Below are 18,206 nucleotides of genomic sequence, written 5' to 3' on the forward strand. Positions count from 1 at the left end.
GTTGGAGAAAAAAGATAAGAGAACTAGATACAAGGGCACACAGGCCTTGACTGTCTACAATACTTTCATTCTGAAAATATTTGAGGCAAATGTGGCGATAGTTTTAGACGTGGGAAAGTTAGATGCATACTTTTGAGATAGATCATAGATATCAGTTCTGATTTAATGTACATTAAGATACAAACTAGAGTCAAGTTTGTCATTAAATACTGTCCTGGACTAGACTACACCGTAATTACAAGTAGATGAGAGACAGATCATATCCATTTTACAAATGAGAAGCTGAGGTTCAAAGATAAGCCAGATCTTGCACATTAAGATCATCCAACTACGAAATGGAAGAACAGTATTTGAATCTAGTCTTTCTGAACCTTATTTTTGTCCCGATAACTATAAAAATCATTGTCTAGATCTTACACAGCTTTCTAGCCTTACCCAAAGTTTTATTCAATGTCACCTCCTTAATCACCAAAACCATGGTAGCCTACTCCACCTCAAGTCACACTGTTTCATTGGTTTTCTTTAGAACAATGGTTCTCCTTCTTGATGCCGTACTTTTTAATACAGTTCCTCATGTTGTGGTGTGGTTCTCCCCGCCCTCATGGATCATTTGGCTGACACAGTCCACATGGGCAAAGGGAGCAGAGATGATGATGAAGGGTGAACGAGTGGAGGGGAGTTTGGAAGTCCTGTGAGTATGTATGGTGAATAACATACCAGGACTAGCTGCAGGGAGTCATATCAATTTTACTTTGGGTGATTCAAGTCTTATGAAGTTTGGGAGGTGGGTAGAAACATCCAGGATAGGGTACCAAAATGCCTCATTACCATGGGGAAGCATTTCAGGATTCTCAGATGCTACCTGAACAGTTTTGTATCAGGAGACAGGAAGTTGATCTATAATCTACCTGAGGCTATAGTAACATTCCTCAGGTAGAGGCATGTGTTGGAGCTTAGGATTCCCCAGACAAGGTCAGAGAAGGAAAGTCCGACTAACGAAGGACGTCTACCATTATGTGCTGAGCCTCAGAGTCTATCTATCTGGTCAGTGGTGGAGTTCACCCTTAATTAGCAGAGTTTTACCACATTTGATCCCTAAGCCTAAAATTATTTTGGTTGCTAATTCCTAACTGTAATTTTGCTAGTTATGAATCATAATGTAAATATTTTTGCAGTTAGAAGTTTGCCAAAGCAGTCATGACCACTGGTTTAGAGCAGCTACCATACTCTAGTCACTTCTTCATATATGCTTATTTATCCTGTGCCTCCTTATGTAGAACATAAAGAAACTCTAAGTTGACTGTATTAGCTTCTTTATGTCAGTGACAGTATGCTAGTGGCTGGCCTACAGAGGTATCAACTGATAGCTACTAAATGACTGGCTGGGGCCTCTGTTCTCATCTGCTTTGTTAAACTGTCAGGCTATACATTAAAAAGAAGAAGAAAGAAAAAGCTCTGGTCATTGGTACTAATGAAACATACACATATTAACGATTTTTTTTTAAAATTTTCAGGTAAACAAAAGTCAGTCCCAAGTAACTTCTAGACTTACCTCTACGGGAGGATAGTAGTTGTAATTCCAGTACCAAAATGTTTTCGGCAGATAGCCTTTGATTAAGTGGTGTTCTGGTACAAAGGGGTGGAAGGTTTCCTTCCCAGTGGTATCTCTGGAATCTCCAGCTTCTACCTTTATAATCTCCATGCACCTTCCCAGGGCTAAGTCTTCAATGGAGGAACTATGCGTACATTTTTCTGTTTTAAATGCATCAACAAATCTTCTCAAGGCTTCCTTGCTTAGGACATATCCTGCTCCTCCACTCATGTATCCCTGCTTCACGTAGGGCTTAAATCTTCTCCCAAAGTAAATGGGCTGTTCAGGGTTATACTTTGATAGAAGCCATCTCAGATTGTCCAGTATGACATAGGTGTCATCGTCTGCTTTCATAAACCAGTCAGCATCTTCTAAGTAATGGTCATGTACGTACTGAAACGCTTTAATTGTTTTCCAGTACAGTTGCTCTCTGCCTTCTTTGGTTTTCAGCCCCACAGTAGGGAAGTCTTTATTTTCTTGTGAACTCATAAATAACACTTTATTACAACGCTGGGCCCATGTAGCTTTGACGTGTTTGGCCTTTTTGTCTAGATTTTGAGGGCTTGTCATAACCCAACAAAGAACTTTAACTTTCTGATAGAGGTTCTCAGCAACGTCTGTGTTCTCATCTATCAAACAAACATTTTTACAAGTTACCTTTACAGATGTAAAGCCCAAATAAATCACACCAAAGAAACTTTTTATAAATAACTTCCAAGACTTGATTTACCCATCATCATTAATGACTTTTAGAAAAGGGAACAAGTTAATACGACTTGACACTCTAATTTCCTGTCACAGATCTTTAAATCATCGCCAGCTCCTAAGTGCTTACTACTTGAACTGACTCAAAGTATCAAGAGCATCTGGAAATCTGTTAGCACTGAGGTGTACTAAAGGTCCCACCTCAGACCTCGTAATTCAGATTCACATCCCACCTTACATTGTCTCTCCTTGCTACTTAATACTACAAAGAAAGCAGTAATTCCCAATATCCCTGGGAATTTCACTGTTGTGAAATGTTTCTAAAAGACAGAAGAATAAAAAGGAAAACAAATCAGGAAAACCATGCTGCTAAGTCCAATTCGTTATTTTTGAAGCCCAGAAGCCAATTGTTGTAAATTTGTACAAATACTCTAAGGTGTTCTTGAAGACTTTCACAATAACATCAGTTCAAGTTCAAAGCAAAAGAGTTAATGTAGACTTCAGAGTGCTTGGACAAAACTATATTCCTCATTCCAAAATGCAAACCCAGCAGTTAGAAACAGAACAGAGCAATGGGTAGAGGTTGGATTCCTGAGATTCTCTAGAACAATGCTTCTGTAAACTATCAGTTTGTAAAGAAATAGGAGGCTCATGTCAGAATATAGAGCAGAATACCACTGTCATCAAACCAGACTTAATGAAAATGCTTACTAAACACAATAGTAAGCTTAGGATCTGAAACCTGGTCCAAAAGCTTTTTACCTGGGTGGAAACAATTCTCAAGCTATCAGGCACACAATGTGAACAGCACTGGTTTAGATGAAGTGTACAACTAGAAGATCTAGATTAGTGCTTTTTAAAAACATAGTTTTTCTTCTCTGAAAGATGTATACATTTATATAATATATGTTGATCATACCTTACTCTGTCCTTCCAATTCCCCCTAGTGTTACAGCTTCATAACTTCATGCCCTCTTTTTTCCCCTAAAAGCAGGGCTTCATTTTGTGTCCCTTGCTGTCCTGGAACTTGCTCTATAGACCAGGTTGACCTCAAACTTGGAGATCCACCTGCCTCAGCTTCCTGAATGCTGTCGTTAAAGGTGTGTGCCACCACTTGACTGGATTCTCTTCTGTACTTTTATTGTCATTAATAACGTAAGTCCAATTAGTACTGCTCATGTGTTATTAATGTGTGGTCATATGCCAAAGCTTTCCAAATTATATGTGGTGAAGGAGCATTCTTTATTTTCAATCGCTAGAGGCCTACCTATACTTCTATAAATCATTACGAAGCACTCAGCTTTAGAAGATATACAAGCCCTGCATCTCTATTTTTATATCTATACAAAATTACTTTGTAAATTAGTGTTCTACTCCTGATTTCAACTTACTCAATTACAGAACAATATAATCTATAAGCAATACTTGATAAGAAAGCTCTAGTTGATCCTAAAGTACAACACTTTTAAAATTAACAGTCAACTAGTTGTTGAAGCCTGTAAGAGATTAACAATGAGGTACAGTTAACAAGTTAACCGACTGACAGAAGACAGAAGAAAAGGTGATGAAGGGCATGAAAGAATTTTCAAGCCATGGAGTAGCAGGAACACAGTCTTCTCAGAGAGAAGAGCTACAGTCTGTAGTTAGGGAGCATCCACTGCTCATGGAATTAAGGAATCCATCTTAGCCACGCAGACACAGCAAACCCTGGACAAACAGCAAAACACGGTGTAGTACATGGAGGAAGGTAAGACAGCTTTATCCTCTCAGTTGGGGTCTGATAGATCCTCTCACTGTATGCACATATATTTGATAAATATGTGTTACCTTTATGGACCACAAGATGTGCATAATGCTAAAAATTACTCACCCCACTCTCAAAATGTATTCATTGAATTCCTTTTTTCCCCCACTCTCAGAACATTACTTTCCTTGTTTTCTCATTTTATTTAGCTTTCATTTATTAGTTACTTGGTACTAGTTATGTGCTAGCACAGGAGTGGAAATATGAACAGACACATTTCTTACTAGAACAAAATCTAGTTTAGCAGGGAACTTCACTAGTAAACCAGGAATTATTGCATAGTAAGAAGTACTGCGACAGAAGGACTTTTACAATAGATATATTATTTATTTCAAGTGTATGGGTGTTTAGTGTGCATATGAACCACATGGCATGCAGAGTCCAGAGGCTCTGGAACTGGGGTGCCTGCTGTAGGCCATGATGTGGGTCCTCTGGAAAAACAGCTAGTGCCTTTAAGTACTGAGCCATTTCCCCATCCAGCCTGGCAGGTGAATGTTGAAAGGGGTGAATGTTGAAAGAGTTCTGTATGCTGAAGAAAAAGCAAGTGTGGGAACTATTAAATGAGAGGCCCAAGAACTTGGGCAGAACAGAGAAGGGAGAAATGTAGGCACTAGAAAGATGATGTAAGACAAGGGTCTCCAGGAAAAGCTCACTACAAGAAAGGGCAAGAGAAGACATGGGCAAATGTAATAGAATGTAGGTATGTGCAGGCAGCTGCAAGCCTGACTTAGGGAAAACATATTTGAGAGCGAAAGATCTTGGAAGACAGTGATGTAGAATTGTTAAAATTCAGTAGCAATTGTAATGTAAAAAGACACGTCCCCAGTTTCATAGTTGTTGGATAAAATGAGAAAATAATGTTCTGGGAATGGGGAGAAAAAGGAGTTTGATTAATTTAGGCATTTTGAGAGTGGGGTAATTTTTAGCATGACTCAAATGTGGTTCATGACGGTAACAAATATTTACCAGCTATGCGTGCATACAGTGAGGTGCAAAGCAGCTTCCCAGTGATGCAGACATTTGGAGCTGTGCAGTAGCGTACCTCCTGGGAAGTGAACTGCTCTGTAAGAGCACAAAGCACCACTGAGCCGCTGTGCATAAACTGTCATGAACACGACAATTGGCTACACTGCAAAAGTGTGTGCTAGTCGATAACACATAATCGGATTCGGATACCCTAACCCTCCATCTCTGTGTAAGAGGTAAGAAAGAAACAATTTACTACTAGGAAGATAAAGCAATCAACTCTTAATTGGAGAAGCTTTTCCATTTTGCAATTTCAATTATTTCTAGGCTACATGTGTTCTGTTCTGCCAAATCATTTTGCAGAGATGTGTGCCTGTGTTAATAAATGCCTTCTCTCAATGTTCAGAAATGCGCGGAAGATAAACTCAGTAAGGAAAGTGCACAAGTCAAAGCTTAAGACTTGGTGCTATCACACAGCCAAAGGTAAAGGCTGAAACTCAGAGAAACCAACATGCAAGGGATACACGGAAGACGACGATGCCACTGAAACAAGTCTGGTTTCAGTGATAAGAAAGAAATGAAGTCATTTTCAGGAGAAAATGAAGTCATTGTAACACACACTTACTTTTGTTACCTCTGAACCTCCTTGACCCTCAAGAAGAAAAATGATTAATCACTGACAAAAATGCAAATTAAAACTTAAATATACATCTTAATGTTTCTCTATGGCAGCAGAACTAAACAAAAATAAACAGCCTATATAAATCATAACAAAACTGACCCTAGAGAAAAATTTCCTCAAGCCTGTGCCTTTCTCCGAGTCATGGTTTATGAATCATTTCCATTTACAACTAATTTTAAATTTAACTTCTTAAACAAATCATGGGTTTTTCTCCCAAAGCAAATCACTACTCATCATTATGTCTTACCACACAGGTGCCATTTTAGTCTACTGGTAATATCTATCACCACAGTCCATACCTTTATGTTGGCTGGTATCCGCGTTGAAGTCCATCTGTCCTTTGAGGTGGTGGTGTCCACTGTCGTCTGCGTGTCCGGCATGAGGATCATTATGAAGCATGCTAGGCTGGACATCAGCCTGTTCTCGCAACAAAATACTCAAGAGTTGAGAACATAAAAAAAATCCTATTGCTGATCCACAGAGGAAAGTTAAAAAATTCAGCCAAGATTTAGAGGCCATTTCCTGGGAATGTATTTCTGTTAAAAAAAGAAAAAAGAAAAGAAAAATAGTAATAATTATAAAATAAGTAACAATAAAAGAAATAATAATTTTAAAATTAGTACCTGGTTATTAAATTATTAAGTGTCTACATTATCAAGAAGAAATATTCTGAGGTTTAATTTCCATGGCAAGTTGATCCCTCCCTCTGTAAGATAATATGTCTAACAGTAGTAACCTCTCATCTATAACTTTACCTCTTTATGTGTTGTTTTAAAGGCCCTTTGTGGACAATTATAAGCAAGTACAAGGTGGAGTCGTTATTACTGGCCCAGAGCCTGGGATCCTCCTCTCCCCGGGATCCTCCATGAACCAAGCTTGTTTGCTGAGGTAGTTTTCATTCTTGGCTGTCAACTCTAGTGCCTTCACCTCTGTATCAATCATCACGTACTCTATTCCTCAGTATGGGGTGAGCAAACTCTGAGAAGAACTGGAAATAAAGTGCTTCAGGCTTTGTGAGCTACAGAGCATCTCTGTTCTTTAAAGTGTAAAGCCATATCTCTCTCTCTCTCTCTCTCTCTCTCTCTCTCTCTCTCTCTCTCTCTCTCTCTCTCTCTCTCTCTCTCTCTCTCTCTCTCTCTCTCTGAGTTGGAGAGCCTGGACACTGGCGCCAGCTCCATCCAAGAAGCTGGTGGGGCTATGGGAAGAGAGAGGAGACTGAAGAGGATCTGTACTTCTGAGAGAAGATTACAGAACACCATGGCTATTCCTGAAGAAACGACATGAGGATGAGCTCAAGCAGCAGGAAAAGCAGACGGAGCGTTTGCTCAACCATAAGATGAAAAACCTAAGACAGGGTAATTGAGTGCATGCAGCCCCCCAGAGAATGGCCTGCGCCACTGCCTACTTCAATGAAAACACAATTAACACTTGGTGTGTGTGCTACGGACAGATAACAACTTATCTACAGAAATATATATGTAGCAGAACTTCCCTCTAATTGATTAAAATAATAAAGATAAGAAGCCAATCACTGGGGGAGAAGAGGGCCTGAGAGAGGAAGAGAGAAGGCAGGAAGAGGGGACGTCCTTTTGGATACTGGGAGCAAGGTGAACAAGATGTAGGCCGGGGGCTATTAGTTAGGGTGGGGGAATCCACCAGGATCCGGACCTGAAGATTTCTAACACAGAATAGTTGATGAACTTAGGAGGCTAGGTTCCGCCCCAGCGATTGTGTTATCTGTCGATTCTAAACAAAAACTGTCTGGTGTTTTCCATCTTTCTGCGACTCAGCTGAGCTCCAGGGAAAGGTAACCACCACAGAATGAGTGAGCCATAGGTAGCAGCTGAAATTTGGGAGTGCTGAGTGGGTTTGGCAGCAGCCAGCTGCCAGGAGGAGAGAGCTATCTCAGAGCTCTGGAGAGGCAGAGCCAGTGTTGGTGGGAGAGGCCTTGGCAAGGGAAAACATGTGGTCTTGGGCTTGGTACCATGCTGGAAACAGACAGAGACCGGCTGGTGTCTAGCCAACGATTAATATTACACGCTATATATAAAGATAGAGGTAGGTAGGTAGGTAGGTAGGTAGGTAGGTAGGTAGGTAGATAGATAGATAGATAGATAGATAGATAGATAGATAGATAGATAGATAGATAGATAGAGTGAGCGCCAGGGAAGGGTAGGGAATGGGCAGAGTCTTGGGATATAGGTTCCTGTTTTTGCAAATGTAGTTTTATTTTAAAACGTCCATGTTTATTCCTGTGTATGATGACTGTGGCTGGTTCCAAATCAGAGCTGAATAACTACAACAGAAGTAACATGTCCGACGAAGCTTCGCCTAGCCCTTTCATAGACATTCGCTAGCTCCTACTCCAAATCCCTGTTTTGTAACGTGGCTGGACGTAGACTCTGCATGCTCAAGGCTCTCACTGCAAACATCCTGGCTCACAAAGCCCATGCATCTGTCTAGCATCAGATTTAGTATGGTACCTGGAACAGTGGGGCTCCAAGAATACTTACGGCCTACTTCACAACCAAGTTAATCTCTTTTTAACATTTGTTAACAATCAACTACATGGCAGTTATAAACTATATGAGAGTGGCCCGAAGTATACTTTCTCATTCTCTAAGAGAAGTTCCAAAATGCTAACCATCTGCCACATTGCTAGTTCACTTTCCATTCTCATAATGTGCGTTTTACAAACAAGAAAACAGAAAGTTTAAAATGTCAAGCTGGGGAAATAGTTCATTGTGAAGATCAAAATTTAGACACTAGCACCCATGTAACGTTACATACAAGTACCTTTCCATTTTCTATAGAAGATTTTGCCATCTGTGGATTTAGATATTCTGGAGAAACCTAGAACCAATTTTCCACCAACAAGCTGGCAATTTTGACCACAAACACCTATAATTCTGACTGTGAGGAGTCTGATAGCCTTTCCTGGCCTTCATGCATGCATACTCTGTATGTGTATGTGCACACACATGTGTGTGCACAAACACACACGCGTGTGCACAAACACACACGCGTGTGCACAAACACACACACACACAATAAATCTTTAAGTCAACAGGTAATACAGACTTTCCCTTGATACTATTTCCAATACAATATAGTTTAACTTTATTAGGCAGTATAAGTAACAATACAATGGAAAGGTATTTGCATATAACATCTAACATCTTCCCATGTTGTGTAAATGGTTAACACAATTACAAAGCAGAGATGTGCACTCCCATCTACCTGCTTAAGAAATGTCAATGTTTTGTTCACTACATTTCTCATTCTTTCAAACAATCACCATTAATAGAAAGGACAACATACATATAGGGAGTCAGGAAGAAGTCAGTGTTCTATTAAATTAAATGCAAAAGCCAATGACCACCACTATCACGACCCCCCCCCACACACACACACAGCTCTACCACTGTTTTCATGGAATACGCACTGGGTTCACCCCCATTAGTCATCAATGCAATGAGAACAGATGAACAAAGTCTAACAGACTGTGTGAAGACAGTGGTGAAACAGAGCCAGGGATAATAGTGAGGAGGAAAAGGAAGTAGTCAGGATAGGTGAGCCAGGTATTTGGCACAACTCGACTGTGGACAGTTAAGGTTGCTCTTTGCTCTTGGTGGCAAATTGGTTCTAGGATTCCTCCAGAATAACAAATCACAGATGGCAAAAATCTTCTACAGAAAATGGAAAGGTACTTGTATGTAACTAGTCTCCTATATACATTCAGTATATTTAAAGAACCCATAATATCGAATACAATATAAATGATGTTTTTATAGATTTCATCCTGTATTGCTTAGGAAAAAAGACAAGGAAAATGATTGTATATGTTTACTACACATGCACCTTTCTAATAGCTTTACTCTATCGTTGGCTCAATTTATGGATATGGCTATAGAAGGCTGAGTTATACTGACTTAGAAAATAGACAGTTGAGGTGGCAATAACACTAAGCAAAACTCAAAGTTAGCATCTTCCTGGGGGAGGTGCAGAGAAACACTTGGTGCTGTATATAATGTGTTTCCAATTTTAAAATGCTTCAGGACCCTGACTGATGCTGCCAGCCTCACTTACTCTTCTCAGAGCCGAGTCACAGCATATGAAGGCTCTTCCCCACTGTAACCCTTCCTGTGTCGAGGACTCCTGCCTTTATGACTATTCGTGAACTCCTATTTTCTTTCCTGTTCCTACAATAAAGCGGTCACCTGTGAAGGTGGAATGTATCCCCAAAGCCGGTTGGATCTCTCATAAGAGCATGTCCACCTCTCAGATTCCTCAGTCACTGCATGCAGGAGACTAGGCTGGAAGAAGACACCACTCGGCCATGTTGTACATTAATTATGGAAACTTGCTTAGGTGGGAGAGAGTTGCCTATTTCAAGGTCCATATATATAAGAATCACTTGAGGAACATTTTAAAAATTCAGATCTGGGTTGGGGATTTGGCTCAGCGGTAGGGCGCTTGCCTAGCAAACCGCAAGGCCCTGGGTTCGGTCCCCAGCTCCAAAAAAAAAAAAAAAAAGAAAAAAGAAAAATTCAGATCTTTGGGCTTGTAAACTGTGACCTCATATGCAAAACTGAGAAAATTAAATATCATTTGGATTTTAAAGAAAGGGCTTTGTATTGTTGTTGTAAAGAAAAAATTCAACCAATAAGGATCTGTATAAAGGAGGAAACAACCCGAAGTTCACTACTCAAAAGTAATCACTATTAATATTTGGTGAGAATGGACATTTGGTAAGATCTAGAACTGTGAAGAGCAGGAGATAAGAGAAACGGTAACTATGGCAAACATGTCAGAAATACTATATAATAATTCCATACAGAGGGAAAGCAAAATGGCTTAGTGCGAAAAGGTGCGTGCAACCCATGTTTGATGCCAGAGACCTGTGTGATGGAAGAGAACTGACGCTTGCAAGTTCTCCTCTGACCCCCACAGAGAGGGCACGGTGCACATGTATGTATGAACGCACATACATAAGTAAGTGCAGAAATGTGGTAAGAGCTTTATATGGGTAAACTGATGAACTTAATTGCATTTTACAGATGAATGCAGACAGATCAGTAGCACTGTATGTCACACTAGCAAACTGAACTAGGAATTCTGACTCTTAAGTGCTTTGTTAGTTTTAAAGAATTGAGATTACACTGGTCATACAATTTCAAAGATTTAACACTGTGAATTCTATTTCTTTGAACTTATAAGAAAAAAGGAAATGAAATTAATTGAAAGAAGTTAAATATTTGGAATTATCTTTCTCTAAATGATCCTTTTTGAAGACAGAGAAATGTATCAAAAACAGTTTTGTTTTCTGTATTTGAATTATAGGCAGCATTGTTTTGCTGTGAGAAGTATGGAAATGCATATGTGCTCTATGCACACACTCTTTGTTTTATTTGGTGTTTGTTGTGAATTGAAATTGTTCCATTGCCACATCTTGGGTCTATATAAAACTGGGCTCCAAGTTCATCAGCAGTCATTTTATCAGAGCTTTTCTCACTCTTGTCACATGTCAACATCTGGAAGTTATGCCAGGGCCAACTGGTATTACAACTGGCATTCCCAAAAGCTCAAGTATGCTTGCTATTGATTCCATAGAGAAAGTACAACTTGATACAATACACTTTCTCCTCCAAATTTTGTATAATTATACCCTAGTCTTCTCATATGGGTACTACACAAGTATTTACCCCTTGTAGAAGTTTATTATCTTTGTTTTCTATAGACACAGGTGTGTATTCCTGATAAATTGAAGGCTGTGACAGTCCTGTACTAAAAAGTCTATTTTTCCAAAAGCACCTTCTCACTTTCTATCACTGTCACAATTTAGTAATGTGCCCAATTCTAGGGCACTAAAATTGCAGGAGCAGTGCTAGGAACCTAGTTGAAGGTCTCATGCATGCCAGGCAAGACTTTCACTTCTTTTGAGATAGTTTTACTAAGTAGTCCAGGCTGGCCTACAACTCAAACAGATAGGGTTACAGGCCTGACTCATTGTTACTATATATTATGGTGATCTGTAATCAGTGACCTTTGCTTTCAGTATTAGTAGTGTTTGGGACAGCATGAAACACTCTTGTTTGAGGCTGTGAACCCAATAAGGATTCTTCTTGTTCTGATTGGTTCACTAACTTCTTGTTCTCCATTCCTTCCTTTCCTAGGATACAACAATACTGAAATTATGTCAAACAAGAATCTTACAATGGATCCTACGTGTTCGAGTGAAACCAACTCTTATAGACACTTACCAGTTTAAATTAAAAGCTGGAAATCAATATACTTAGTAAGAAAGGCATGTCAAACCAGGATTCTTATACCAACTAGCTAAGTAATAAAACCAAAGTTCTTGAAGCATAATGACATTTCTACTGCTGGGTATACATGACTGACAAGAAAATTTAAGTCTTATTGCTGGTATGAAATAGTGGACTGGATAGAAGATTCACTGTGCTATTTACTAAGGCAAAACCTAACTCAGAGCAAGACCCTAACTTAATTTAATAAATGCCAGAGGTGAGTAAGGAACACAAGGAAAGCATAAAGCTAGCAGAGGTTGGTTCCTAAGGCCTAGAGATAGTATGAAATGAAGCTGAAAATGCTGATGTGGAAACTGTAACTGATCCAGATGATCTGGCCAGACAACGCTGGAGGGGGCTAAGTGACAGCATTTTCAGTGTAAATGAAACGGCCTTATACTAGAAAAAGATGTCACATGAGACTGTCATAGAGGTAGAGGAGATGACCACCCTGGCTCAAAGCTTCACAAAATAGGTCTGATTATCTTGTTAAGGCTGAATGCAGCTGATGACCCTAGGATGAAACTGGTGGCACTTAACATTCCCACAATTATTTCCCCCAAATTACCTTTAGAATTAGACCAAATGTTTTTTCCCTGTGCTGTGTAACTGAAATAACAAAACCGGGTTGGCAGTTCTTCCTTAAGCATGGCTTACTGAAACCTGCTTCTTAGGAAAAAAGCCTTCTTTTTAAAATACTACCATTCGTTGCCATGGTCCCCAGCCCCCAGGACCTGATGGAGATATATAGCGAGCTTAATGCTGTTGTCACACCCAACACAGCATGCACTCTGAAGCCTGTGGATCAATGAGGAGCTCCAGATCTGACTTAGGAAATACAGTTTTTAAAAGAATGTATCTGCTTTAGACAGTGACTTTCCTGATTTGTTTTGCCAAAGGGAACTGAAAGCCACTTGGAAAGGATCAAGGATTCAACATTCTCAATGTAAACATGAACATCTGTGCTTTGTGGAAGGCATCTTATAAAAGGCTGATTTGAGCACTCTGGGAATTCCAAGGATTTCAAGACCAGTGAGGGCAGCATCTGAAGGTAGGGCAGGAATAGCAAGAGAACTACAAGTTCGGACTGTAGTTGCTGAAATGTCATGTTAGAGCTGGAAATGCAGTCTGACTGTGTGACTAAGTGACTAGAATTTCATCATAAAACTTTGACTGAGGAGTAGTTCTTACAGAAGGACAGAGTTTCTAGTGATGGAGACTAATCCTGATGAAGGAAGACACAGGATTCCGAATATTCATCAATACAGCTGACAATGTGTGAGGCAGGGGAGCCATGGAGCTAGGGATGGCGCAGGCTCAGAGCAAGACTGGGCTGCGGTGTGTTCAAATCCCAGAAATCCAAGATCAGCAGTACTGAGTTGGTTCCCCACCCTTCCCTGGGCCTGCATAACCCAGGGCACATAGCCCTGTGCCCCCACCTTTGCCCACAGGAGGTCATATTAGTCTGGTTAAACTTCCTCTCCCCCTTATAAGGTCATGTCTGGTAGCACCAGGAATTCCTCCTTATGCAAATGTGGCATCCCCAGTACTGTGACCCCTGCCAATGACATACAGTTAGCCCAAAGCCTCTACCCAACCGCCAAAGGTTTAGGTAGCCTTTGTGAAGCTGCCTCCCAAGAATCTGTTTTCACTGTGCTCACCACCTTCTGAGGTCTCCTCAGCTGCCAATCATTTCCACCCTGCTTTCCCTTTCAGGATCCCAGATTGCTATGGAAGGCTGATCAGGCCATTACGGGCAGGAAGGGGATGGGTGGCAGAGTTTTGAGAGGGCTCAGTATAATTTTGGGAAAGTCCAATAAGCATCAAATGCTACAGCTTCCACATGACAGTGATTTTTCACAAAAGTGTCAACTGATAAGGCAACCTTCATTGTTTTTGCTTTCAGAAAGTTCTATTACCCCTCCCTAACCTTCAGCAGCCCACCCCCATCCATGGGCAGTCAAGAGGAGTCCTCCATCCACTAAGAGTATGGCTCATTGAGGTCACTGAGGGCTCAGGAGGCTATGGCTGTTTTCTAGCAATAAAGAATATTTAAATTTTTGTCATGGCATATACTTTTAAAGGAGAATGTTATCGCACATAATAGTACTATGGAAATGTAATACACATTTAGTTCCTGGGGAACCCAAACTTTTTTGATTCATTTTATGTTGTGATATTTGCTTTACTGCATTGGTCTGGAACAAAACTAACAATCTTGCTGATGTACACTTATCAATGTATATCGGCTATGCTTTGTTTTCAGTTACATCAGCAAGTTACTTTCACCAAGACATCAGTGACTACTTTCCAGTGAGAGCAAGACCTTATCCAATTCTCAGGCTTTCAGAATCCCTCTGCAGTTCATAACAAAGACCTTCCGATTTGTCTTTTGTTCCTTCAAGTATCTTGCAAAAGTTTCACTTCGGTATTTAAACTTTTGCTCTGAATTATTATACTTATGTGCTGTATTTACATATTCACAATATACTTCTCTTTCCAAATAAAATATTTCAATCTTTCAAAAACCCTTTTATACTTAAGTATTTATTCCAGAAAGTCACATAGCAAATTCTTTTAAAAGTTTGACATCGATATTAATGGGAAAAAAACTAAAATATATAGTACAAAAAATACACTCCAAACTTCAGCCTCCAAAACATACTACGAGCAAAGAAAATGCAGAATTCACAATAATTATTTTAAGTTATGCCTCCTAGAAGAAAAACTCAAGCTAAGGTATATGGATGAAAGTGATTTATTGAAAAGAATGGACAATTTAAATTAAAAAGATATGAAGTTATCTTACTGAGGTATCTCAAAATACTAGGTCAAGAGGATGTGAGAGACCAGGTTTTAATCACATCCACCCGCCAAATAAACTTTTAAGAAAAACCAAATGAGAAAAACAAAACAAAACATTTTTCCCCAAATAAATTTTGGGCATTATCCAGCGTCTCCGTTCTGTAGTTTAAATAGTGAGATCTAAAGTCTCATCTGAGTGAAGCATGCCAAGGAAGAACTCTTTCTTGAGAGTTCCTTTCTGTTGCCTGCTTGAATGGGTACTGCACAGGGCACTTGCTACCTAGTGAAGGGAGGACCAGCCTTGAAACTCCCAACTGCACTCCCAAGGGCTGAGGGTGCGTGTAGCAACCATACCCCAACATTTGTTTTGTTTCTCACCCATCTCCCTTGTTTTTTGTTTTTGTTTCTTTTTAATTTTTAATTTTCTTTAAATTATCTAATTTCTTCAGGACAGTGTTTCTATGCCAGCTCAAAACTTCTGGCAAACAACTGACATAATTCCTCCACCTATGTGGGATTTTGTCTTTAAAACTTGTTTGAATTTCTATGACCTACGATAACATTTCAGTCTGTGTTAACTCTTTCTTAACCATTTTGTATTCTAATTTCTCTTAAGAGTCAATCAAAATATTCTCTGGAAAAAACTTTTAAGAAAGCTAAGGGCCACATGGAGGGCCATTTAATTCCCCAAGGCAGCACCTGATCACTTCTTGGAATCAGCCTTAGGAAGAGTGTGTGCTAGCAACTTCTACAGCACATAACAGTGGCAATTCAGCTGCAGACACAGGGAGGGCAGCTACATTCCACACAATACAGGAGGAACCAGACATTGGGACTGAGCATCAGGAGCAAAGATCAGAGCAAAGTAGACCTTAGCAGGCCTTTGAACAAAGCTGCCAAGTTTCATCTGCTACCATGATTCTGGGATAGTGAATGGTTGAAAAGCTAACTAGTTTGGATTTGTACTGTGGAACTACCACAGAGAATGGCACATTAGATCATCTTACAATTGAGGCTCATTAGTGATTAGGCCCAACTGTCCAGAGGTTACAATTAATTTTTAGCACCACTGTAAGTTATGAAGACAGCTAAGGATTAGCTGACATTTTAAGGAAGGCTCTACATAACTAATGAACCTAAGGATCGCCACAAGTCAACAGTTCACATTAGGAGCAAGCCATTAAGCAGCACAGCCCCATGACCTCAGCATTAGTTCCTGCCCTGCCTGCCTTCAACCACGAACAGTGGTAGGAAAGAGTGAGTGAAACAGACTCTTTCCTTCCCAAACTGCTTTTGTTCATGCTTCACCACAGCAACAGAAACCCTAAGGCAGGTGTTCAACTTATGATGGACTTATAGTCCAATAAACCCACTATAAGTTAAAACTATTCGAGTAAGGAGAAAATTTATTTAATACCCTGATAAACACATCATAAAATTTGAAAAACCACATTGAACCATTTAAAATCCAGATGCACGGATGGCTCGGTGGGTAAAAGTGCTTGTTCACAAGCCAGACATTGAAGGACTCCCAAAGAAAAGGAAAACTGACTTCTGAAAATTGTCCTCTGGACCTCTACACATGTCCTGCTATAACTACAGGCCCATACTCACACACCACATACATACCATAATAATTTTCTTAAGTTTCTGTATTACCACTAAACATAATTCTGGTGCTCACTGACTCCCCATGAGGTTATGTTCCAATAAGCCCATCATAAAGACAAAAAGTTAGAATCCATTTGTTCGACCACAGAAACATAATCACTGGTGAATTTCTCCTGTCCAGAGTAAAGACTTCTAGAAGCACATACCAGTGCAAAAATACAAGAAAATAACAGGTATATGTATTTAAGAAGGTGTCAAAACCATCATGGTAATTGATAATTTGACCAACTGTGAAGAGTTGGAAAAACTTAAAAGAAATAATTTAAAGGTGGCTATTTGTGAAGTGAATCATATTTTATATACAGAAAATAAGTAATTATATAGAAAATAATTGTAATAGAAACCAAAAAACGCTATAGGTAACAAAGAATAACTATCACTTTAAACGTACAGACTCTACATCAAGGAAAATATAATCCCTTTATGTAATATAATATAAAGGATCAAAAATAAAAATTCAACAAATGGAAAAGCACAACACTGTGTGACATATGAGCCATCAACAACAGCTTCTGGGGAAAGGGTGCCCTAACTTAGGAATAAGTTTTCCCACTCAGACTTCACATAGACAGAACCCGATGTTAACTATTTAGAACACTGAAAAACCATCAAAGGCTCCAAATTTCCTGTGAACGACTTGGAAAGTAAGGTGAATGGTAGGTGATTCTAGTTAATTTCACTCTTAGAAGTAAATACCCACCTTTCCCTCTACTAGGTCTGCTTGGTAGGCAGCTGTTTGCAGAGCACACATTTGTGGAGCAGTTGTTTGAAGATTACGGGAGCAAAGGTGGGCAGTAAACCTGTCTTCTGAATCCCAGAAATGGCTGACTGCTGCTTCTGATCACAGAAGTAGATTCAGATGGGCAGCTACTGATGATACACGTACCCAGATAAACCCTCCCAGCCCCACCTCAGCTGTAGTGACTTCCAGGGAATTCACCCCTTTTTATTTTGTCTCCTCCACCTCAGTTTGGGAATTAGACTACAACATCCAAAAGCCACTGCATGCACCAGGGCAATTACAAGCCAGTGTATCTGACCTGATAAAACACAACCTCAGAAACACCTTGGTTATACTTATCTTTGACACAGAGACAGACTACAGCAATCAAAACAAACAACAACAACAACAACAAAACAAAAACAAAGCAACAACAAAGAAAAACACCAAACACCAAACACCAGGAATGGCACAATCTGATTTCATGATCACATTATTAAATGGAAACAGCTGGGTTTTTTGATTTTTTTTTTAAACACATGGCATACAAAAATGATTCGTTCAAAGCAACAAGGAAGTAAAACCTAACTATCTCTAAGTCAGACCTGACAGTAATCTAGTAAATCAAGACTTTGAAGAAATAGAAAACCTAAAAAAAGAAACAAAACAGAAGATAAAGCATAATGCATTGCTAACTAAGTTTAAAAATCTACTAGCAAGAATAAACCCAAATGTGAGCGGGCAGGAGAAAGAGAAACACTGAGCCTCAAGGCAGAACAACTGAAATGCCTGCGTCTGAGGAGTGGAACAAAAAGGATGAATGTGAGAGCGAGCATGTGAGGCCCGGGACACTGTGAAGGAGTCCACAAAGACTGCAGAAGTGGGAGGGAGAGAACAGCCAAAAACAATCACTAGCAATCCCCAGATTCAATTCAAGACTCCAATATCAG

The 18,206-nt window shown here is 39.7% G+C and overlaps 1 protein-coding gene across 1 annotated transcript in view; it reads right to left on the minus strand.

The window, feature by feature from the left end:
• Positions 1-18,206, minus strand: part of C1galt1 (core 1 synthase, glycoprotein-N-acetylgalactosamine 3-beta-galactosyltransferase 1) — a 43,780-nt gene that overhangs the window by 9,404 nt on the left and 16,170 nt on the right. Inside the window, exons 2-3 of the mRNA XM_032906951.1 lie at positions 6,048-6,284; positions 1,553-2,220 (exon numbers count right to left, since the gene is read on the minus strand). Of these exons, the coding sequence (XP_032762842.1) occupies positions 1,553-2,220; positions 6,048-6,284 (905 nt within the window). The remainder of the gene's footprint in view (positions 1-1,552; positions 2,221-6,047; positions 6,285-18,206) is intronic.

The sequence above is a fragment of the Rattus rattus genome, chromosome 6 (genome assembly GCF_011064425.1).
Source record: "Rattus rattus isolate New Zealand chromosome 6, Rrattus_CSIRO_v1, whole genome shotgun sequence".
Classification (NCBI taxonomy): Eukaryota; Metazoa; Chordata; class Mammalia; order Rodentia; family Muridae; genus Rattus; species Rattus rattus.